The sequence below is a fragment of the Mytilus trossulus genome, chromosome 7, assembly GCF_036588685.1.
Source record: "Mytilus trossulus isolate FHL-02 chromosome 7, PNRI_Mtr1.1.1.hap1, whole genome shotgun sequence".
NCBI classification, from domain to species: domain Eukaryota; kingdom Metazoa; phylum Mollusca; class Bivalvia; order Mytilida; family Mytilidae; genus Mytilus; species Mytilus trossulus.
This window is the reverse complement of record NC_086379.1, coordinates 47,739,000-47,764,663: the sequence shown is the minus strand read 5'-3', so window position 1 is coordinate 47,764,663 and position 25,664 is coordinate 47,739,000. Positions and strand designations below refer to the sequence as shown.

At 30.5% G+C, this 25,664-nt stretch overlaps 1 protein-coding gene across 3 annotated transcripts in view; it reads right to left on the bottom strand.

The window, feature by feature from the left end:
• LOC134725185 (atrial natriuretic peptide-converting enzyme-like) overlaps window positions 1-25,664 on the bottom strand; it is a 74,954-nt gene that overhangs the window by 1,792 nt on the left and 47,498 nt on the right. For all 3 annotated transcript variants that reach the window (XM_063588805.1, XM_063588804.1, XM_063588803.1), the window contains exons 4-19: window positions 24,147-24,277; window positions 19,255-19,322; window positions 17,045-17,199; window positions 15,677-15,709; window positions 14,684-14,920; window positions 12,355-12,453; window positions 9,618-9,881; window positions 8,955-9,098; window positions 8,084-8,191; window positions 6,373-6,489; window positions 5,684-5,816; window positions 4,463-4,576; window positions 3,274-3,326; window positions 2,469-2,649; window positions 1,692-1,963; window positions 167-324 (exon numbers count right to left, since the gene is read on the bottom strand). In XM_063588805.1, coding sequence (XP_063444875.1) covers window positions 167-324; window positions 1,692-1,963; window positions 2,469-2,649; window positions 3,274-3,326; window positions 4,463-4,576; window positions 5,684-5,816; window positions 6,373-6,489; window positions 8,084-8,191; window positions 8,955-9,098; window positions 9,618-9,881; window positions 12,355-12,453; window positions 14,684-14,920; window positions 15,677-15,709; window positions 17,045-17,199; window positions 19,255-19,322; window positions 24,147-24,277 — 2,267 coding nt within the window. The remainder of the gene's footprint in view (window positions 1-166; window positions 325-1,691; window positions 1,964-2,468; window positions 2,650-3,273; window positions 3,327-4,462; window positions 4,577-5,683; window positions 5,817-6,372; window positions 6,490-8,083; window positions 8,192-8,954; window positions 9,099-9,617; window positions 9,882-12,354; window positions 12,454-14,683; window positions 14,921-15,676; window positions 15,710-17,044; window positions 17,200-19,254; window positions 19,323-24,146; window positions 24,278-25,664) is intronic.

Here is a 25,664-nt window from a genome sequence, read left to right as displayed (position 1 = left end):
CATTCCGCTCATATAAATGATAGAAACAAACAAAATCATATTGTGATTTTTTTCTTCAAATAAGAAGTTAATACCCATATCGTTTATCTGAATTTTCCTGTTTTTGATTTTGTAGCTAATTATTCTTCAATTGTGGAAATCAATGAAGCATCTAGAGTATTCTAACCTGACATGCATCATGGTCAGGTCCTCCACTAGCACATATCATATTATCTGTCAGTTTGTAAGATGACTTTACTGGAGAGTTTTCTATTGCATTTTTACAGGAATCCCAATTTTCTATGTTCAAACTAACTTCCTTTAATGCTCTTTCATAGTCAGTTGCTGAAAAATAACAATTTTGGAATATTGATACGTACACCACATCAGAGCAAACGTTTTAAAGAATGAAAATTTGGTCATTTCGTTGTTTAGATTTTGAAACATAACCTGCGTCTGAATATATATTTTCCTTACTTTACAGGAAAAATCTGATATATTTTACAAATATCATAATTGTCACCTTGAAACCAGTATTATTAGAGACAATGAAGCAACCAACTATGACTATTTATATAATCTTTAGGGAAAAACTATGATTTATTTCCATGCCAACATTTTTTTTCCTTTTTTATACATCCCGTCATTGTGTTATTGTGCTCTAGTAATTTTTTGAGTTATTTTCTTGCGTGTTTGCTAATAATGTTCATATTGTGGGTGTCACTGATGAGTCTTAAATATACAAAACGCGCGACTGGCGTATCAAATCAAAAAGCTTGGTACCTTTGATAACTATTATCAAACAATGTTGACTGTTGTATCACTTATTTGATGAGACTGTTCTCTAAGTAAATGATTGAGCTAGCTTTAAAACCAGATATACTGGTAAGAAAATGCCTATATCAAATCAAAAATAAGAACGTTTTTATCTATTCGCTTGATGTGATCCGACCGTTTAATATTGCCATTGGCTTAGAGACTTTCCGTTAAGAAATTCCTCCGAGTCCGGTGTTTTTCTTATTTTACTAATTTTCCAGTCCTTCAAAATGTTCCTTTTAATTTGAACATCATATCTTTATGAAAAGGGTTCACGAGTATTCATTTGGAATTTTTTGGTTCAACAAACTTAACTTATGTCATGTTTTATACAACATGTACAACTTTGTGTGTATATAATGCAACATTTCAATAATGGTTTATTCAACAATGGTAGTTTATCCAACTAATATTCAAAATGAAGTCACTTATCAAATAGAAAAATCAAAAGCTCAAACACATTAAACGACAGGAAAATAATAAGATCTTCTCCTATAGTCCTTCTCTTTGAAATTAAATATTGTAAGCTATACACTAAGCAAGGAAATGTATTTAATACGTCTCAATTGATTTAAAATATACCGTTTTATAAAGAGAAAAATCCAAACAGCAACATTGCCATGAACTAATGTCATTAATGTATATTATAACACAACTCAATTAAAATACAGCCTTTTATGTTGACAACACTACAGTGAAACCTAGCTAAACCGAATCCTGCTTAAACCGAAGACCTGTATAAACCGAAAACCTGTATAAACCGAACACTTTCTAAAACACAGTCATATCAAAGTGTATGCGTTGTGAACCTAATAAAACTGAACTTCGGCCGAAAACGAACAAAATCCGAAGAGGTTCGGTTTAAACAGTTTTCATTTTATTAGCAAGACATTTACCTGTTTCATCTTTTCTACCCCATCCGACCGCATAACATCTTGTTCCTGCTGGTGTCACATGAGTACGATCAGGTAGACAGATAGGCCGGAGGTAGTCATTAAAATAAACAGGTTCGTCTAATTCTATCAATGCTATATCATTGTCCACTGTGATAGGGTTGTACTCTGGATGTGGGTATAGATTTTTAGCTTTTCTGATTTGACGATACGCTGAATATGCATATCGCCTAGTTGCTCCTATCTTCAATGTTATTGTCGATGCATCCTTATTTCTAAATAGCAATTAAATAAGTATGTAGTGATAATTTGTGATAATCTAGACATTACAAGACCGTTTAAAAGTAATTGAGATCATACATAACGTTATATTGGAAAACGTTAGAACTCTTTCAATAAATATTGACGGATTTTGAAAGACTGTTAAACTACTTAGAACTCATATTTAAAATTGTATTTGACATGTTTGTTTTGTGAATTCCTTATTTTGTTATAATTATTCTATACGATTATGATATCCGGCTTCTGTTTCTTAATGTATTAACGGACATTTTGTTAATTCAACAGCCATCTGATAGTTTCAAAATAATCTTTATCCAAAAAATATTTTAAGGAATATTGCGAAAATTAACATACCGTGTATTTCATCTATTTTGCAAGCGTCATATTTTCAATAAGTTTCAAGGAAAGCCTTATTACGTATTACGCGCATAAACCTTTCAACATTAAATTGGATATATTGTTTAAAACAGTAACATTCAAACAATGAAAATATCTTACCCGCCTACACAGTGACCAGCAGTCATGACCCAGCTATGGCCTATCAAACTTGCTCCACAGTAATAAGCTTCATTTTCACCGCCGTGTAATGAAATCTGGGAAGGCCATGTTCCGGGGTCGACTACATCTCCATTCACAATTCGTAACTGAGACGGATGTTTTGCCGGTCTATTACCACATACTAGAATCAAAAAGGAAATTCAAACAATGAAAAAAAAACACAGTGCCGTTATCATCCGTTGGGATGGAACAAGAGACTGAAATAACAGTTAATAGGAATCTATATTTTATCACATAATCTATGTCAATACTTTGCTACATATTAAACGCAATCGATATGTGTTATCAACCCTGCTAGTCACGATAAACCCATTTTTGTAAATATTCTTTATTTACTGAAGAAGTATGGGTACACATTCAAATATAAAGAAGACAAAAAACAAATTGTCTATTGAATTGTCATGTAGAAGAAACAATATTTTTGTGATTTGGATGCTGTTCTTTGTCGTTTTTCTCAAATTTGATTTTATTAAAATTTAAAAGGAAAGATCAATCTCACTTTAATACTTATGTGTGCAATTAAAAGCGAAACATAATTGAAACATGTAAAACTTCTTTTCTTCTGATGTTGTATCAGGATAGAGTTTAGTTATTTTGAGGAAGAGGGATCAAACCCAGAATAAAGGGGTGTTGTTCCAATCATATTTCTTCTTTAAAAAGCATTGATCGTCAAAACAATGTTTCCTCTTGATCATCCATAGTGTGTATTACTTAATGTTTTCACAATAAGTTAATAGTTGGTTACCTGCATTTTCACAAGACAACCGAACAACTTTTCCACTAGTACAGCTAGCAACACTATAAGTAAACACGTTAAAATAAATAAATATCAAAATGTTTCAATAGAATTAATAATTGAATTCATTATATTTAATTATGGATATTAAACATATCAATCGTATTGTTCTTTTTCTTTTTAACAAACACATAGCCTGTTAGCTATCAAAAGTTGAAAAATACAAACAAACTAAATACTATATATATATATATATAAAATGTGTATTTAAAGAATCATAAGCTTTCATGTCCGATTTAAAAAACATTTTGATTTTTGTCAATTTTACAATTCTTAAGTTAATATGTAATTGCCATATCTTCAATGGATATTTAGACTTAGCAATACCTGCATGAACTACTTACAAAAAAAGTGTCCTAAGTACACTGATGCCCCATTCGCACTATCATTTTCTATGTTCAGTTGACCGTGCCAATGGGGTTAAGTCTTTCATTTGGCATTTGAATTAGAAAGATCATATCATGAGAAACATATGTACTCAGTTTCAAGTTGATTGGACTTCAACTTCATCAAAAACTATAACGACCAAAACTTGAACCTACCCCGACCAAAACCTTTAACATGAAGCGGGACAGACACACGAACGGACGGACTGACGCACAGACCTGAAAACCTAATGTCAATAAATGGGGGTATACAGCATTTATTAACAGTAATACCTAATTCTAATGTAAAAAGAATGAAGTCCAATAAACCTTATAAAATAAACTAACGGACCGAAAATTAACTTTTTCCATATTTCCTAGCATCATTTAATCACAAAAATATTTTGATTATCTCCCTTTTATATACATTATAATGGTATAAGACATAAATAAAAAACATTGCTTCTCTGTAAACATGGTAAATGTATGGATTTTTGTTGTGAGTATTGACATGCTAGTGTATATTAAAAAGGTTCCAATACTAAGGATTTTTTTTATTCAAGAAAGAGAATACCTTATCTGAATCTGCCAAAACCTTTTTGGAATGTTGGTTCGTTAATGGTCTCCAACTTCATACTCAAATTTTCCTTTTTCAATGTTATGATCCGAGCGTCATTGATAAGTCTTTTTTTAAGACGAAACTGTCGTCTGTCGTACAAAATTTTGATCCTGGTATCTTTGATAAATTTATTTTATGGTGGTATGATACGTACGATTTTTGTAGGTAGGATTGAAGAGCCATAGTGTCAGAACCATTCTTCAGATCTATATGAATAATTGACTTTAGGTTTTGATCTGGATTTGTCGCTTCAAATGATTTCGTATCTCTGAAAAAAATAGGTTAACGATACGAATTAATACTTCAAAGTAACGACTAAGATATTAACAATACAATATCATCGATATTCGCTAACATATAAACCTTGGTTCACACAAAAATGTCAAATATGAACTACAAACAAAGAAGTGATATTATTCAATATCTATATATATATATATTCAATATTAACATTTATAAAACCGCATTCAAAGGAAAATTCAAAACGGAGAATCCTTGCAGATAAATCGAAGAAAAATAAAAATAAAAATCCTGATATAAACTGTTGACGTTTTAAGAAAATCATTTCTATGATTTGCAATGTTTGTATCAGTCTCGTTGAAATCTCGGACGAATTTGTAAAACACGCGATACATGTGAAAAAAAAACCAATGAATTTAAAAAATGGTATAATAAAACCCGACTCTGTAAACAACTTGTGTATTTACAATAAGTAGTTTTTCAGTAATAAGTTTTTGAAATTTTATTACCAATTAAGTCTGTTTTTGCACCCAAAATTTTGACGGTATCACCAGCCCAGTAGTCAACATTTGGGTGTTGGCATGAATATCAATAATGTTATCATTTTTTTTTTATATAAATTTCCTGTTTACAGAACATTGAATTTTACGAAAAACTAAGGATTTTCTTATCCCAGGCATAGATTACCTTAGCCGTGAAATTTTGGATCCTCAATGCTCTTCAACTTTGTACTTGTTTGGCTTTATAGATATTTTGATTTGAGCGTCACTGATGAGTCTTATGTAGACGAAACGCGCGTCTTGCGTACTAGATTATAATCCTGGTACCTTTGATAACTATTGAACAGCAAAATACTACTTTGTGTTTATGGAAACGCGTTAAGGTGCAAATCTTCTTAAATTATTTACAAATGACTTTAAAAAACAATACAAGTTAAACACTTGTTTTGATTATTTAAAAAACATTTTTTGATATAATCTTACATATAAAGCAATATTGTATATAGCATTTTATTTAAAAAATTCTAATGAAACAATTTTATTTGAAAAAAAACCAAGATCCTCCAAATAAAAAAAAATAATTTGATTTATGGGATATGTAAGTTAGAAATGGCACACACAGCAAATAAACGTACTTGTAGCCCAGCTGATTACAGACCATATCACTGAATGTTGCATTCCAGTTATCAGAACAAACCTCCTGCCAATGGGAACTAACACCATCTTTAACTAGTAAGATGCCTGAATTTGTACCATCTCCAAGTCTTACTAAAACAAATGTAAACAAAATCATAAAGACCATGCAGAATATCTACATTATTAAGAAGATTTGGCATGTAACATTAAGGACATTTGGTCAAAATTATGCAATTCTACTCTTTGCAGGTTTGTGATCATTATAAAACTATCAAACTAATATGAAAAAAAATAATCTTACGAAGCTTGCACATATACAAGAGATGATTTCTGAAAGGTATCTTTCAACAAATTTCAAGCGGTTGTTATGGATTAAAAATTAACGAATAAGACAACGGAAGATACAACAAATATTGTTTGCAAAGTAAAAGTGCGCTTATCAAAAAATCTTATAAAATTGATATAATATTATTTTCCGTTTTTATAACACTGTTGAAAATAGAATAAGTTACTGACTTAGTTAATCGATTTTAAAAATCGCATACCGCATATCAAACCTTAATCATGTTAAATAAAACAGTGAAGGTCAGAATGTAAACATGAAACAAATATCTGGACCCTTAAACAGTAACAAGTTTTAAAGTTCCGATGTAATATCATGAGCAATATCTAAGCTTAATATACGTACTGCATTGTGCTTCGTCGACATTTTCATAACAATCCCCAACGCCATCGCATACTAAATTGGTACCTATGCACTGTCCAGAAACTGGATGACATTTTTCCTGTCCTACTGGACACTTGGCTATAAAAGTATAAAATATTAGCCCTCACAATGCAAAAGTATACGTTTAAAAAATACATATGTAGACATGAATGTGTAACACCAATAAAGATGTACCTCGGTTGTTTCATATTTCGTGTGTCTAATTTATCGACAATATTGCTAGAAATGAATCTGTAAACCGAAATGTATATCAATATAACACCAGTCATTGTTTACTCTATCCAATTTACAGGGTCAATCAACAACAAATTTTGTCATGCATTATAATTCTATATATATAATAAGGTCATATCAAAATGAACATATGCACAAAGTTTCCAATTGATGCATTCAGACACAACTTTATGGTTAACAAACTCAATCGAGGTTGAGCGAGGGTTAGGAATCCTTTAACATGTTTAACCTCAATATATAATATTTGTATCATTACAGTGCCTGTTTCAAGTCAGGAGGTCGTTGGTGTTCTTGTTTGAATTGTTTTACATTTGTCATTTCAAGGCCTTTTATAGCTGACTATGCGGTATGGACTTTGTACATTGTTAAAAGCCGTACGGTGACCTATAATTGTTAAATTCTGTCTCTTGTGAATAGTTGTCTCATTGGCAATCACAAGACTATTTTTTCATATCAACCGAAAACGGTATCGTCACAAAAGAGTTCGAAGAAAGAACGAATGAAATAAATCTCACATACGTTTGACAGTCCACATCGATTACAAATTAGTTGAATGATTGTGTGTGTGAACTCACTGCAATATTGTCGCAGCCTAAGAACATTCCGGTAAAGTGGTATGATATGTAATTATCCGAGTGTGTTTTTGTATAATAGTGACTGGCATGGCGAGGGATGCAAGTATAACAGTAGACGTTCAATCTTCCGTACTACCCTGTATTTTATGCGATTTCCCTATTGTTTTGTTCATTATCCTGATTAAATTCAAATCTCCGTGACAATCCGACTAATTGGAATTTTTATGCATATCAATTTCTCAATTTGAAGTGTTGCACTTTAGATTGATTTTTCAAAAGAGTTGCCATTATTGCCAGATGAATGGTCAATAATGCCATCTAAAGATGAATGGAACCATAAAAAACATCATTGTCGTACTTCAGGAAAATGGCCATTGTTATAGTTCGTTTCTGTTTGTGTTACATTTGAATGTTGTGTTTCTGTTGTGTCATAGTTCTCCTCTTACATTTGATGTGTTTCCCTCAGTTTTAGTTTGTAACCCGGATTGTTTCTTTCTCAATCGATTGATGAATTACAAACAGCGGTATACTACTGTTGCATTTATTCTACCAAAATGTGGTTTTATCTTGTTATTTTGCAAATGTTTACAAAAAAAAACAATTTGGTCACTAATAGTTATCAAAAGTACCAGGATTATAATTTTCTACGTCAGACGCGCGTTCTGTCTACATAAGACTCATCAGTGACGCTTAGATCAAAATAGTTAAAAAAGGCAAATAAATAACATGTTTGCAAGTTTCATTATGTAACTAAGATAAATACTAAAAACAATAATTTTGATCGCATATAAAATAATGTTCAAAGTAGTTATATGGGAAACATCAATATGCTTTAGTAGCGACGAAGCTGTAATTTGACCTACCACAGAGTTCTTCGTCTGAATTGTCTTTGCAGTCTTGGTAACCATCACAAACCCACGATGACGGAATACACACATTCGTGTCACAGCGTAACTGCTCTGTGGGACACGCTGCAAATAACCATGAATTTAATAAAAGTATGTCAAAGTAATTTCTTTCTTTTCATATCGGGTGCAGATAAATTGAAAGTTATTATGTCGCTGTAACTCATTGTTGTTCTTTTGATTTTCTCTCTGTGTTAATCTTCTAAGGAATGTTTTATTATACTTAAACAGTGTCCGTGTTAAAAATTACCAAAAGAAAAAACCAAAAACTATTGTTTCAACTGTTTTATAATTGTTTCATGTAAATCTAAGTTAAGAATGGGTATTCTGTTTAACGTATGATCAAAGTATAACACAAAATTACGAACAGCAAACCAGAAAAAATATAAAGTGTAAGAAGAAATTTTGTCATAGACTGGGGAGCCAAGCAATGCTACTATTGAATGTTTAAATTTACAAAAAAAGATTCCATAAGGAACACCACATCTATAGTTTCACAACCATAACATACAGTCCGAAAACGTATGAAATGACAAACTTAAAGTGATGATCTTTATAACTAATGTCAATCGTCACGACCTTTAATTCAATATTTTTTTTAATTTATTTTTTGTTTATACTCCTGTTGGCATTTATTTTGAATAATTGAAGTTTTTTTTCTTGTTCGAAATAATTGTATAGAAACAAAATGTTCTCCTCCATGTTAATGGTGAAAACAATATGATCTAGCATAGGCGGTTTGTTTCCCTCCTGAAATACACATTTGTGCTTTAAAATGACGAAATGATATACTCCTATATATATATATGATATTAAATTGAGTATTTACCTCCAATCTTTCTAGGTTCGTGTGCTTCGGCATACCCAATACAAATAGATGTATCATTTGCGTCTGGTAGGGCGTCACAGTCAAGATTTTCAGGCCATATCATGCTGAATATGTTCATAAATACTTCACATCCAGCTTTTGTGGCTGTGTGAAATCAAAATAAACAAGAAGAACTATTAATTGAACTTGTATAAAATTTTATATATATTATTCTTATAAGAAATTAATGGTTACTCAAAATGGTGTAGTGTTGTATTAAGATGTTAAAATCTTTTTAAAACAATCTGTCAATTGTAATGTTATCCTATTTTTATTTTCTTGAAACGTTATTGAATGTGCAAACTGACTGCTGTCAATAAATTATTTCAAAGTGGTTCACCGGTGGCACAGCATATTATTTTGATCTCGCGAACGGGTTTAGAAATTCAACCATTTCATACAATTTCTCATTCAATTGGACGTTATTTCATGTATTTCAATGTACCACAATTAAATACCTATTTTTGAATGAGTTTACAAAGTATATGAGTTGTTCAACAGGCTATTGGTGCCTAAAGCATTTCACTTTTCCAGTATTTTCAGACTGCATACTGTATGTTTTAATACTACTCCCCGTAAATTGTGTTACGAATGTTGATATATACTAAAGTCAAAGACAGATACCTTTACATAGACTTTTGCACGGTGGTATAGTGTGTTGACCTACGACTTCTATACCAGTGCATTTCGGGACGAATGCTGAACAGGCAAGTAAGGAAGCATGTTTATAACATCTTGTGGCGTCATCGATTGAGGTTAACAGATTCACATAATGGGCTGCTTCTCCTTCAGAAATTTCTCCAGCATAATTAGGAAAAGCTGTAGTTTTATAACCCATACTCCAACATCTTGCAAAGCTTTCATTCTTATATTCATAACAATGGGCAGCTAAATAATTAAATCATAAAATATAATTAGAAATAATTCGATAATGGTGACGACCCATTAATAGTTGTTTTTGTTAGAGGGTGGATAATAGGTTAACAAAACTTCTATGAGGCTGTTTGCCCTGATAGGTGCTATCAAATAATCTCAAAAGTTAGAATGAAATATATGAATTTATATATATATATAGCCATTTGCATCAAACTATCATAAATTTTTTTGAGAAAATAGTTTGGTCCTCAATGCTCTTTAACTCCGTACTTTATGTGACGTTTTTTACTTTTTCTGGATTCGAGCGTCACTGATGAGTCTTTTGTAGACGAAACGCGCGTCTGGTGTAAACTAAATTTAGTCCTGATTTCTATGATGAGTTTATTTGACCAGGGTTTAGTAAAAAATATACATGTCGGTTAGTTGCCATTTTATAGATCATTCTCAATATATCTATTTGTATCAAAGACATACAGATTATTTATTAAACATCGATTTTCTCATACAAAAATCCGCAACTATTCCCACCCAGTTTTAATCACATATTTTGAAAATGGTAACACGTAAAGATTTTATTTGTATTGGCTAATTAATACAGCATATATAATACAGTTGTCGTTCATTTGGTTAATAAAAGTCCAATTGAAGGGTAAAAGAGAGTAATGCAAGTTTACACACTGAAGGTAGCTTTGGGAGTTTTCTGCATTCGATTTTGATTTATATTTTAAATCTATTTTTGAGATTTTAACCTCGGTCAAATATTGTTGTCGTTGTTCATTTGAATCGAATCAAGTTTTTATTTATTTTTTTCCTGGTTTTTTGGGGTTTTTTTTTCGGGGGGGGGGTTGTTTGTTTCATTACAGTGTTTAAATTATGATTATAAATGTTATTTGCATTTTAAGGTGCGTCAAAAGAGTGTCCACGTTGTATATAATCGCCCTTGTTGAAACAGTAAAAAACACTCTGTCTTTCCTGGTTTGATATTTAAATATTATTTAACGCGTTTGTGTTTTAAATACGTATCATTTAGATGTTGATTTGTATTAGAGACGTATCAACTTTTGATATTACATACAAATAAGAATAACAATCCACAATGCAGAAAGAAAAAAATTCAAATAAGGTCTATTGATAAACATAAAAACCAGTTCGTATCTGCAAACCATTATTAAAATATAAAAGTGCAGAATATTCCAACTATAACAATTTAATCAAAGAGGGTGTGGTTTCCATTAGAAAGTTTGTTCAAGTGTTGAAATAAGATAATGAGTGTGTTTTTACTTTTTTTTTATATATAAAATATGTATATATTTAAGCTATATATAAACGTGGATCAAGCTGAAGAATCGTGTTCAACAAAATGCTTTGAGAATTTCGGGATTTTTTTAACTTGAAAAAGACATAAAGGTTTATGTCACGTATTGGCATTTTAATGAATCGATAAAAAGATTTAGAATTTTAACGAATTTTTAAGTTGACACTTTCGAATTTACATTCAGTCAGACTAACACAAAAAAAATAATGCAAGGTTTCTTAGAAAACGTATAAAGCGTTTACCATAATTTTAATTCTACAGCATCATCGGGCTAAACGAAAATTATAATATTTCATTTTATACAAACAGTGGTTAGATTTGTTCTGCAATACAAGAAAGTACCGGTAAAACAACCATTGTCTGTCTAGTGATGTCTGAAAGTCCGATTTACATGTATAATTCATCTCCATTATATTCAAATACATTACCGTAGTAAACTTTATCATGTTTATCATACATTTAGTAAATAGCATAAAACAAATCGAGATGTGTTTTGCAATTGTAAAATATAACACGTTTTGTTAATTGATACATTATACTATTAGGTTATCTACATTTTGGAAAAAACGTAACATAAAAACCAGTTCGTGTCTGCAAACCATTATTAAAAAAATAAAAGTGCAGAATATTCCAACTATAACAATTTAATCACAGAGGGTGTGGTTTCCATTAGAAAGTTTGTTCAAGTGTTGAAATAAGATTATGAGTGTGTTTTACATGTTAGAGACTAAAATAAGTATCAGACAGTCAACACACAAATATGTATGTTTTCCATAGTGAAAATATTAATACAGTCATGTCACATCGCAATTTTTTAAGATTGTCACAGAAGAACTCTAGAAATGTTGATTTTTTTTCAATAGAAACGTTATTACAGTTAAAGGCGTGATAAGCGAGAGTGAATCGTATCTTTTATAGAGATTCTTAATGAATGAATACGAGATAGTAAAACATACACAAATGTATGTACAAATATTAAAGAAGGGTATACTTCGGATGTACACTTTTTTGTTGTGTTTTTCTCTGTTACCAAGTAGTAACGAGTAGTTATCACGGTTAAACGAATAGCCTTATGCTAATCTTAATAATATGTTTTACATAGATATCATCTTGTAACTATAACAATCAGATAAAACCATATTTTGCAACGTTATACTGTAATATACTTACGTTTATAAGGATTTACTGCGCATATTGAGGGATCGTTTGAATTTGGTAGCGAATCACAGTCAACTGGGAATGTTGTATTTACACAACCATCTTTTACATCTATAAAATAATCACCAGTATTTACTTTGAGAGTTGTATGATTTATTTCATGAATATCTAAGGGTTAAATGCTTTAAGAAAATATATACGTTATACCTTTACGATGCACTATTAACATTTAATGTGTTCGTCTTATTCTGTGTGATTTGTAGGCGGTTCTGTCTGATAGATAAAGAATGAGGTACGATAAAAGCCATTATTGACCCTTGCTTAAAGTGAAAGATGTTCATTCCTTTCGAAGTTATCTGACATTTTTCGCGATCTCAATAGGATAATATAATTTCTCGTCACGCTAGGTATACATTCCTGTTTTGTTGTCACTTTTCTACAAATCGTTTGCAAAACAAAAGTTTGACCGAAAGGCTTACCCAAAAGTATTATTAATTCTACGTTCATTTTACTGTTTAAGAAATAGTCTAACAAGATATATCTTTGGGTTATATTTAGCCCATAGCTAAATATAAAGGAGAGACTTTGAAAACGAGACGAGTTCGGCAGTTTTTATAGTTGACCGTTTAAAACAAGAATATTGAAGTTTTGAATTAGATGTGTTTAACTACAATAATAGACCTACATATAACTGACAGCTGCCTAATGTCATGCACAAATATTTTGGTTTGATAAGATGTAATCATGTATTTAAATTATTTTCAAAAGTAAAGGGACAACATGTACCCTTATCATACCTTCTTCTTTATTGAGCTACACTTTCATAAAAATGTCATAATTTTACATTGGACATTTTCAATTTAGTTAATGGAAAACAGATCACGTGTTTTAAATATAAAGATTTAACTATTTACTTATCTTAGACATTTATCAAAATTAGATAGTTTAACTCTCTAATTCAGAGTTTGACAATATCAAGTTGAAAGATATCGGTATCCACTAAAATGTATGGTAGAATCTACAAAATCTAATATGTATGCATAGATAAATCAATTACAACTTATTGTTTACATCTAGATTCGAATATTCCTAATGATTTCATGAACGTATTCCATAGAAGATAGCTACAAACAGAATTTATCTCGGAAATTTACAAACCTATCAGATCAAATAACAATCAGAAGATCACAAAGCAACCAAAGATCAATACAATAATGTTATATTTGACGTTTAATATCTCAATAGAACTACAAAATAGCCATAGAGAACTCATCAGACCCGTCTGATTTTAGTACTAATGGTTGTTATCTAGACAGGGTGAAAGTCAATATCAGGTTCTACACTTAATTTACCATAGGACATAAAAAAGACAATTACATTTCGACACAAATCCGAATTGAAAGGTCGCTTTTCTTACGTCAAACAATTTGAACAGTTAATTTATATCACATCGCAATTCTATTGTGATGTACATAAAAAGTTTTCAGAACTTTCCCAAAACACGATTACAGCCTTTAAAAAAGGTTAAGATATTAAAAAAAGAAAGTGATGACACAAATAAAACTATTTGATGCCAGTTAAAGAAAAGTTCAGAGTACGTAAACTAAGCAGTTCAATTTATCTAACATTATCATTTAACAAGAAAAGACAATCAAGAATAAACAAATGATCTCCGACAATAGACATTTAGTGAGTACCATAGCACAATGTCGAAGTTCAAAAAGATTGAATGAATAAAAAAGTCAATGATTTCAACGGAAATTTCAAACGTTCGGATATCAAATGAGCAATAACGGACAAACCCATGGTTTAAACTTATTGACCACGTAAAATTTCAAACGTTTATAAAAAGAGTTACATTACTATTCAATTGAATCATTTCTTGTCTATTGACAACAATTTGAACAAAACAGTGATACCCATAGGACATTAAAACTCAACATTCAAAACCGAACTTACAGCGATTTCGCAATAAGATAACAAAGAACCAACAAAAGAACGAAACCAAACAATATTAAGATATGTAGATTTTGTATGATTGCCAATGAAACAACTTTCTTTGAGTTATAATGCGTGGTTGTGAATAATTATGAATATGACCTTCAACAATGATAGACAAACGTCTACAAAATATTTCAAAGAAAATTTAGGACCGAACAAATAGAGCCCCATCAACCATAAAAAATAATATATTCCTTGCCCGGCTTTGACTATACTTCTTGTATTTTTTTGGATTATAGCTCATCATTATTTTCAGTAGACTATGATTTCAAATATTTTGTCTTTAAACCAACACTTTTTTTATAAATTCAAAGAGGAATTTTACTATCTGCTAACTTACCCTCACAAAACTGTCGACATGGTGGAATTCGTCGTCCATTTCGACACTCAGGTGACAACAAAGCACAAAAGAATGAGTTTGAGAATGCATAGCATGGGTTATTTAAGAAATCATCAAATTGTTCTAAATTATCCGTTAGTTCTTTTTGATTATTATGTCCAGCAAAGTTCGGGAAAGACGTATATTTATAATCAGTTTTGTTGATACACTGCTGTAACGTTATGGACTGGCATAAACCTGCAAAATAAAATAAAATGAAAACAAAATGTCTGATATAGATATAAGAAGACGTGGTATGAGTTCCAATGTAACAACTCTCAATTCATTTTTTTTAAGTACATCGTTAAAGGTGAACGTAAGCCTTCAACACATAGCATTTGCGCACACCAAACAGCAATCGGTGAAGGTCCCCACATTTACCAATTTAAAACAATTTAAACAGGATAACCAACAGTCAAATCTATAAATCGAGAAACACTTGTGAACCACATAAATAAACAACCTCTGAAAAACAGGTCCCCGACTCAGGAAAGGTACAAATGTAGCGGGTTAAAACGTTTTAACATGCGCCAACCTTAACTTTAACTTGAAACAGTAGTATAACATTACAACGTTACAAACATATTTTGTTTCACGTTCATTAACAGCAATAATTTGTAAAAACTCGAAATTCATTTATTCTGATTTTAATAACCATCATCAGGCTTGCACACTACGAACTAAAGATATCATCTATCGGTGATTACGTTGGAAGATATATATTTATATTTGGTCTAATTATTATGATACAATTATGGTTCTGTCGATCTTTTCTTACTATCGCTAAAGCAAAAGAAAACTTCCAATCTAATTAAAATAAATCCTTTAATTGCTCTTGTTCTGATATGTCGCGCATCAAGGCCTTGATGCGCGACATTTCAGAACAGGAGCAATTAAAGTATTTAATTTTAATTAGATTGGAAAACTTCAAAGTTGTATTATAAGTATACTTACCAGGTGAAACTGTCGAATGTATTGGAGGAGGCCCTACAATGAATATTCATATTTTATTCCTCATTTAAAATCGCACCATATGCTTATTCTGAATTGTATGTTTTAATAACTAAGGATCAGCAGGGCAAAAAAAAATGTCTTATTTTGACCCTGAAAATTTTGTTATATTTTATGCGAAAACCTAAACTTATAATCTTAAATATGCAAATTTAGAAAATTGATACCTTTTATGTCTGATAGGGGAAAGAACCGTTTTCAAGCAGGCATTGAATCAAAAGACATGTAATGGTATGTATATTTATATGATATCTTTATAAATTTTGTTTGCCTTAACCTTATACTTTCTAGGAATAGATCTCCCCTCTTTTATGGGTTTTTGTTTATGTTTATTATTCAGTATGTTCATTTTATTCTTATTGTTTATATGATTTATATACAATTAAGTATTGTCATTATTTTCAGTAAGTCTCATACGTAAAAACTATATGTTTCCAGGGAGAACCTTGCGATTAAAATGATTTTTTTTTCTCAGAAAATCACTCAATAAAATAGAACGTTAGTTCAGTAGATTTGTTGTTTATTGAGCAATACAGAATATGTCATCCAATTGGTCATTGTTATTCGTATGGGAAATAAATAAATGGTAAAACAAGACTATAGATTCCAAGTCATGCATACCAAGTTATAAGTTAATCACTTAAATACTTTCATTATGGGAGATTTTGCAAATGTCAAAGACGGAATCTCAATTAGGGTTCGGTAAATCTGATTTGATTGTGATAAGATCTTACGTTGTCATTGTTCTATAATGAACTCTTTATATACAAAGTAATTTTTTTTCTGATTTTGTGAAAGGTCATTGACTTGAATCACCAACATATAATTTGTAATCTAGCACCTGTATATGATGAATGAGAACTAAACAAATATACAACATGTATGTGTTTCATATTGTTTGTCCATTCATGTTCAGCTCAAAAGATTGTAATTTTACAATTAACTCTTATATGTTTCTGTTGTGATATTAAATACGACTTTGAAACTGTATGAAAGTGAAGCCAATATATATAATTGTCCCCATTAACGCACCACAAGAGAAATAGTTTTATTTTGTCATGCAAAATACATTTTAGCACTAATTACAGAATTTAAAGTATGGAATCGACTTGCATAAGAATGAAAGGGTTTGATATGGCTAATACATTGGGTATTTTCGAAGAATAAAAAAGGCGCATTTCAAGTTGGTATGATATAGGTGTCTTACTGTGGACATGAAGGATATCTACATTAGAAATAAATATATCAGATATAAAAATAAGTTTTACCATACCTTAAACCTTTAAAATAGATGTCATCTGCAGAACCTACCTATTGGTAATATTTTTACATCGTTTTTATCTATGAAGAACACACTTTCATCCAACTCTGTGATGAGCAATGATTTTATGGACTCTGCTGTTGATGATTTAATATCTACAGATGATTTAAATATTACAGTAAAATGCACTATTACACTTCCTGATCTGAAAAAAAATAATTGCTTGATTGTGAGTTGCTTTACGTCCAGTTAAAATAAATAAAATACGCAATACTGAGTCAAACGAATATTAGTAAACAAAGACATGTTTCTTATTGATAGGGCCAACAGTTTGTTGTTTCGTTTTCATAAACATTATATTTTATCTGTCTTCAACAATAATCAAAACCCATACGTTAGCTAACTGCTAATTAAATGTACAAAACAATAAACATATACTAATGATATGCTATCATAGATAATATATAATATAAACAGACACAAATGTCAATCACTGAAATACAAGATCCTGACATGAGACGGGCACATAAACCATATGATGGAATGACGGAAGATATGTATGTTTCGTGTCTCTTTTGTTGTTCTGTCGGCCTCTTTAATATCGTACCAATATTGGAAATTGATTTTGCATACTAAATGATGAATAAGGTCATTTTACAACTGATTTTTATAGTTTGTTTTATGTCGTACTGTTAAACTAATGTCTTAGTCTTATGGGTATGGTTCCAGGAAACATGTGTGAATCTGTTACAATATATACATGCAAATCAAAAACCTGTATTTTAGTGGCTGTAGTTTGTTTCTGTATATCGTATTTGTGTTTTCGTATATTGTTTTGCTCATTAATAAGCCGTAAGCTTTCTCACTTGAATTGTTTTACATTTTTTCATTTTAGGACCCTAAATTGTTGTGTTTTACAGATTGTCAAATGCCGTACGGTGACCTACAGCTGTTAATTTCAATGTCACTTGGTCTCTAATGCAGATTTGTCTCATTGACAATAATAAATGTACCAAGTCTTTTATTTTTATATCATAAAAACCAGTCATCACTGACAATCATAAATGATCCACGTCATTTATTTTATATAATAAAAAAAATCTTATTCAAATTAATTTGAATTTGGGGGCAGAACATTTAGAATTTTTCTTGTAGATATCAATAACGCTAATATTGCGTTCAGAGATACGCAGTAACAATATGATCATGTTAGATAAACATTACCCGAGTGTAACAAGCGACGGTTACAGAACAAAAATGCAATTAATCTCCCTAACATGAAAAAAACAAGCAATAAATGATAAACTTGATTAAAAGTATGAATTTGCTTAATTGCTTGGAATAAGATATCATTGTTGAAACTCTACAAGTACTAGATTTATAGCTATGAAACCAGTGTGCAAAGAAGTTATGTCTCATTTTACTTCCGCCTATAACCTCATTCAAGAACTTAATGCATAAAAGCCAGCGTGTTATATCAACTGAATGAACAATTGTCAATAAAATTCCAAGGTCTGATTGACAAAAAATTAGTTACAAAGAAATGTATCATTCAGAAATATCGACTTTGCTATGATATAAAGACTGCATACAGATACAGGTTAAAAATATCTTTGGCATAATTTCAAAGAAAATCAACTTGTGAAAATTAAGGCGACAAAAGTTAGCCGATGTTTATCCTCTAAGTAGATACAGTTCAAGGCATTAAACAAAAATGAAGAATTCGAATTCCAAAAGGGTGTGGTCGGTTGCGTATACAGAAAAGCCTCCTTGAATGACATATAGGACAAATTGGTTCAATTGTCGATTAGGAAAAAACAGTAAAACTATACAGTAGACCATTATACTGGTATATAAAGATCTAAGGTTACGAAAACACACAGCTACTGAGTTGAGACATTGACATATCGTATCAGTCTACCAATTCGTAATGGTGACCTAACAATTGCTATAGTGTCGATTTTATTCGTTCTTCGACAACTATACTGAAACAGAAATTGTTTAGGGAGAAAATACATGAATATGGAGTCCGTGCAGTTTCCTCATGTATAGAAAAGGCTGGAAATATTTTACAATTTTGGTAATTTTAGAGGCGAAATAATCGGTTCCATAAAAAAGCTCCTTCTTCTACTGAAAGTATATGAAGTTTAATTAAAATTGTACACCGATACACACGATGTCTGGTTACACGTCTATTTTAATATTTAACATTAAACTATTGTAAGGTTATTTTTACCAGACACATATAATATATACTTACGATAATGAATTGATGATGGTTGAATTATATACAGATCTATAATCACTTGAATGAAATATTGCATTTATCTGGAAAAAGAAAAAAAAATCATTCGTTAAATGGTTATTTTGAAATATCCATTTATGAATTAGAAACTTAGATTTCAACTCAAGCAGGTAGAGTCATCCTTATATAATGGCAAGCCAATCAATATGTTTATGAAATACAAAGGGACGTTTAAATTAAACAAAACAAAGAAACACAACGGCAGTGCAAACAAATCGAAGAAAAAAAACAATAGGAAAGGGTAAGGAAAACCATAAAACTGTTCTCTAAACAACACACGAAGAAATTATGGGTACACTCAGTCTGTCTGGATTGGTAAGCAGATACACTTAATATTATACCCTTACCCCTTTGACCTTTAAGAATAAATAATAATGAAAATCAAGGCTATTGATTAAAAATACATGGGCTTTTGTGAAAATGCTCTTTTGAAAATGAAACAAATGCAAGAATATTATGTTTATGATGTGAAATACTTATAAAACTAGAAATTTGGTATGAACTAATATTAATTGATCAAAGATAAAACATTCCACCCTCAAATATAGATTGATCTTTTACTGTGTCGTCATCCTGGGTTTAATAAAAATCAAAAGCGTATAGTTAAAATGAGGTAAAATTCCATTATATAAAACATCACTGTTTGAAATAATTATTCAGGCATAAAAAGAAAACTATTGATATTGAAGTGTCATATAACATGAAACAATGATCTTTGCATCTATAAATATGGAGACTATTATCTCAAATTCAAGAGAAATGAATGCATATTATACAATTTTCCCCATGAGTAATAGATCTTATGTAACCATTTACAAAACGAATTTCCCTCGACTAAAACTGGTTTATATCTCATATTACTACGCATTTTCAATACAAAATTTTATATATTTGTTTTAAATTATATACTGATACAGGCCGATTAGAAATGTTTCTGATATTCATCGGGAATAACTTTATTTGGTACGTGATACTCATGGCTTCGAATTTGTATAGACTAGTGTATAGTAGTACCACTGTACAAGGCAAGTGAAGGGTTTTGCGCCCACAAATATTGTTTAACCCTTACACATTAAATAATGTGACTGTTCTAATTCTAGAACAGTACAATGGAGTGGATATCATTTGGTCTTTCTTATATTTTTATTGATTCTTTTCGTACATAGAGTACATATAAGCTGTTGGTTTACTCAATTGAATCATTTTTTATTATATATTAGTATATGAAGGGTCCTTACTAGCCGGCTTTGCGCATTGTTTTTGACTTATTGTTTAAAGCCGTATTGTGACATACAGTTGCCAAAATCCACGTCAATGATCTCTGTTTAAAAGCGTTCTCATATGACAATCATACCACATCATCTTATTTCATATAAATCTTTTAAATTTCACATGCATGGATTTCTGGAATAAAACCAAGTGCGCTAGAGATATCAAATTTCGTAATATAAATAAACGCATGAAATCGCAAACAATAAATCGCAAAGTAATACACGAACAGATTGTACTTGAAATATCTTTTTGAATAAATTATCATAACGCAAATTTGTGAATTTACATAAACCGTTCCATTTTTTTAATGCCAGTCGCGTATTTCGACACTCAAAGGCTGTGATGCTCCAGGAAAACATATTAGAAAATTCCAAGCTTATTTAAATGATGTAGAGCTATTTCTGTTGTATTAATGATAAAGTACAAAATACGCCTGTGAAACTACATTTAGGGATTGGAATAGTTCTAAGAATAGTGACCATTTAAACAACCTCTTATACACACTGTTTATTTTAATAGCTTTTCTAAATATGGTACTATATAGAAAAATAAAAGCGAGAGGTTTCAATTATTTACTTTAGGATGGGAATCACACGCTGTTTCGTTTATCCTTTTTTTTGAGATAATAACTCACTGTGCCGAATCTACTGGTTTCTCTGCCAACTATCTATGATGTTTTCAAAAGAAGTCTTTAAAGATCAGAAAAAGGCGTTTACACTTTATTTGTCTTTTATAAAGAATAATTTGTTATTTGATTAAAGACTTGATCGTCATAACATGTGGAGTACGATATGAAAATCCCTTACGGGGTACCTAAAATTATCCATGATTTTAAATTAGGTTCGTGTTGTTCATTTGTTAAGTATTTGCGTAGTGATTTGTAGAGAGTTGATTATCTTTTTTTATGCATTGTGCCAATCTTTTTTCTGAAACATGTTTAATTAGAGTGGCATAGCTATATACAGTGTGGCAGAACATGCTGAATATTGAACGATAATTATATATCACGTTATTACTCATTGAATTTTTAAGTGTTTAGCAACTCGTCTTTGAGAATTTTCATCATGCAGTGTCGTTTGAACTAAATTACTTTTGAACGGTACATGTTATACATATAAAATAAAAGTCAGGCTTTTCGAAATATGTCTATTCTTTTGAAACGTTTTATTTTATGATTTTGTAATTAGATTGGGGACTTTCCGTTTTTAATTTTCCTCGGAGTCCAGTATTATTTTGTAATGTTATAAGGGACTTTCCGTTTTTAATTTTCCTCGGAGTCCAGTATTATTTTGTAATGTTATAAGGGACTTTCCGTTTTTAATTTTCCTCGGAGTCCAGTATTATTGTGATTTTACTTTTTACTAGTTGTAAATGCTGTTAATAAATAAACTCATCACAGAAAACGCCCTACATTGTAGTGTGTACCTATTTAAAATCAATTTCAATTGACAAATATTCCGTCTTTATTATATATCATTACATACCGAATGTTTACCAACGTCAGTAGATATAAAGCCACACACAGAGGAAATATCTGCGATGATTTAAAACTTATTATGTATTTATTAATTTATAAAAACAGGCTCTGTCATCAAGTTAGAACAATACATAATTTTAATTTTGAGGCAGAACTCAAATACCTCTATCATATCTGAAAAATGTGGTCAAATATTCAAAAGAGCAGTTTGATATGTATTTCAAGTAAACAATAAGTTGTCGTTATTATATTGAATAGTTTATATCACATACACATAATAAGCCATGCCTAAACTCATTATAGATTCTAAAATTAACATTTTGTACGTCAGACACGCGTTTAGTATACAAAAAGACTCATCAGTGACGATTCAATAAAATAGTTAAAAAGCCCAAATTAGGTACAAAGTTAAACAAGTTTAAGAATCGCTAAAGTCGTATATTCCAGGGGTAGAACATCCTTATTATTTCAAAAGCAATTTGGAAACAGTTGATTTATTTATATCACCGTATTAATGATAATTCAACATAGAAGCACTGACTCCTGAGTGCTGAGTGTAATAACGCTCGGGTATCGTTCCAGTGCTGGTATAGAAACTCATCATTGATACCAGATTTAAATCTGTGATTCTTTGAATACATAATTCATATAATCATCTCAACTGTTTCACATGTTTCAGATATATATATATTTTAACTCAGTGATAAATTGATAATAGCTTTTATATGAAATAGAGAGCTATAAAGGATTGTAACTTTCAAATCTACATTTTGCTTTTAAATGGCAATAGCTAACGACCGAACATTAAAAATAGAAATGTCATTCGTGAATATATATATAGATAATCATTATTGCATATCATTGTGCGAAAATTTCACAGTAGGATAAATAATTCAAAATAAAAGAGTTGATATCGACACGTGGCCGTAAATAGAAAGTCTATGAATACAAGTCAAGTTTAATGTACTGATTGATTGGTTTTTTTTATCACAATATCTTATGATATAAAAGAATAATTTAATTGAAATTGCACAATTTGACCCGTGTCAAAATATTATCTATGAATCATTGCTACCTTAATCTTTTCAATGAATTTAATGACGTCATACATACGATATCGTGAAACAAAAACCCTTACGACATAGTTCATCAATTATTCTTTATTTGCATTACATACATCTATTTTCTAATACTCCAATCACAATACGTCAAATAATGTCGTAAATCAAATAGACATTCATGTATATTTCAATGTTTTATTTCCGTGTTTGGACGCAATTGACATCATCTTACTTTATATTGTTATTTGAAGAGAATTGTAACAGATACAAATTAAATTTACAGTCTACTTTAATAAAAACAATTACCCATCCACCCACTACTAATAAACCATCTGATGCCAAAACGCGAGATGAATCCGACAGTAGTGTTTACTGAACAATCCATTCGGAATCTAGAAGCAATTGACTCCGTATCCGTTTTTATTTTGCATGTAAATAACCATGAGTGGGTAACACTGTCTTTCAGATGCTTATTATTGCTAAATAAGCAAAGTTTCATCAGTCAGATAAGAGACCAATTTCTGAGAATCAATATGGTATAGGCTTCTATAGATGAAGAATGCAAATAACAAAGTTAACGTACATTGGTAAACAATGTCATATACTAATCTCGTCATAAAACTTATTATTATTTACAAAAATGTCTTGTCATTTTGGATGTATATAACAGCGATCATTAACAAGAAGCACTACAAATGTTTTTCAAGATTTTGGTGTATAACTTAAGCCCTTGTTTCCAAAACTTCACTCTATAGTTGAAATGTTATAAATAACGTTTGAACTTATGTTTTAAGGTACCGTGGATTCATTTTCGTTGGATTCAACTTTGGGGTAAATTTGTCGGTATAGGCAATCCACGAATAAATGCAAATTATTTCCCTATTGAGGAGTAATTTGTGTTTTTACCATTTGTTAGGAAATGTGAAAAAATGCAAATATAAGAGAAACTATTTGATATAACCATTGCTTTCTTTGTGAAATGTATACACAATCCTATTAAAAACGATGTATATGAACTAGATAATACAATTACTTACTTTATAAACGAAACTATTTGAAAAATAACGATACGCCTCCGATTTGGAGTCTTTTAATGATGATGTATATACAGAAAATGGTCCCTGGATGATCTTTATACTGCCCGATATCCTACTTGTTTTAAAAAGCACTGAAACATAAAAGATTATAAATAAAAGTGGTGCACTGATAGAAAGGTACTGATACATGTAAAGCTAAAGATGTCAACTATAATAAGGAAATGATAAATGACGTGCGTCCTAGTCGCTTTTGCATATTTAACATCAGGAACTTTCAAACATAAACTTTTGAATGGCATAGATGTGAATGAAATAAAATTGTGAGGAACGTCATGGCAAAACAAAGACTTCAAATGAAAGAGTATTGTGTTGAACTAAAACAATAATAGTAGCATTTGTGAAGAACTGTTTTATGCAGAAGTATGAAATATGACAGCTGTTTTCGAGCTTTTAAATTATAATATCTCATTCTTTGAGTTTACCTTTGGGTTCGGTATTTTTGTTCAACCTTTATAGCTTAATACTTAAGTGTATGAATATACAATTTGCTTCCATTGTGAAATTTATTCATTATGAAGGGCTCACTGACTTGAACAAAGATTTGTTTTCCTTCTTAATTTATAAAAAAAAGAGTAAAAGATGATTGTTATCAATATGATTATTTTGCAGCTGTAGTTCAAAATATTGTTGACCTCAGTTTGTGAAACTTAAACATAACCAGCAACACTGAATAAGTATACTCATTAACTTTTGAATACAAAATGTGTGTCCCCTCTGCACTTTCAGATCTGTACCATAATCCTACAAAGCTCAATTCGACCTTCATTTGAAGACCTTGATATTGGTTGATCTAATATTTATCCGACGAAAGTTAGTGGTGTCTGATCTGTGTTAGCGAAGCGTTACTAACATGAGAAGCAATGTTGTAAATCGAAAGTAAGATGTCCTCTTTAATGAGAATGTGTAGTGATTACTCTAATATCTAAGATGTATAATTGGAAAATCGAATAATAATGATTTCGTTATTGAAAATAATTTTTATAACTCTAGGTGCTTTTGGACTAATTAGAACCATGTGTCCACAGATCTCTGTTCTGGAATTTAATAAATTATTGGCAATTCTAAAAATATGTACAATACCGAATTTCAAAATAATAGGTTCTATACGTATATATATATATATACGTATAGAACCCCAAATAGCATGTATTCTTCTAAACAAGGGTTAAATTTCATTTTCAGAAGAGAAACTCGCTTATTATTATGATCAACAGAATTATTCTTTTTAGGAAGAAACTTCTTTTGCATTAGCTGCATACGGAGCACAGAATATGTTGCAAATATTGGACAAATCGCGATGTACATCAATATCACGTCATCGAGGAGCACATTCAGGTCTCCCTATGTTCAAATAGTTTGATAATAATTACACACGATTCAAACTATTAAAGCAAAGTTGGATTTTCTTCTGAAGTACATTAGAGTACATCTCTTTGGGTTTCATGTTTAATCTAAGGG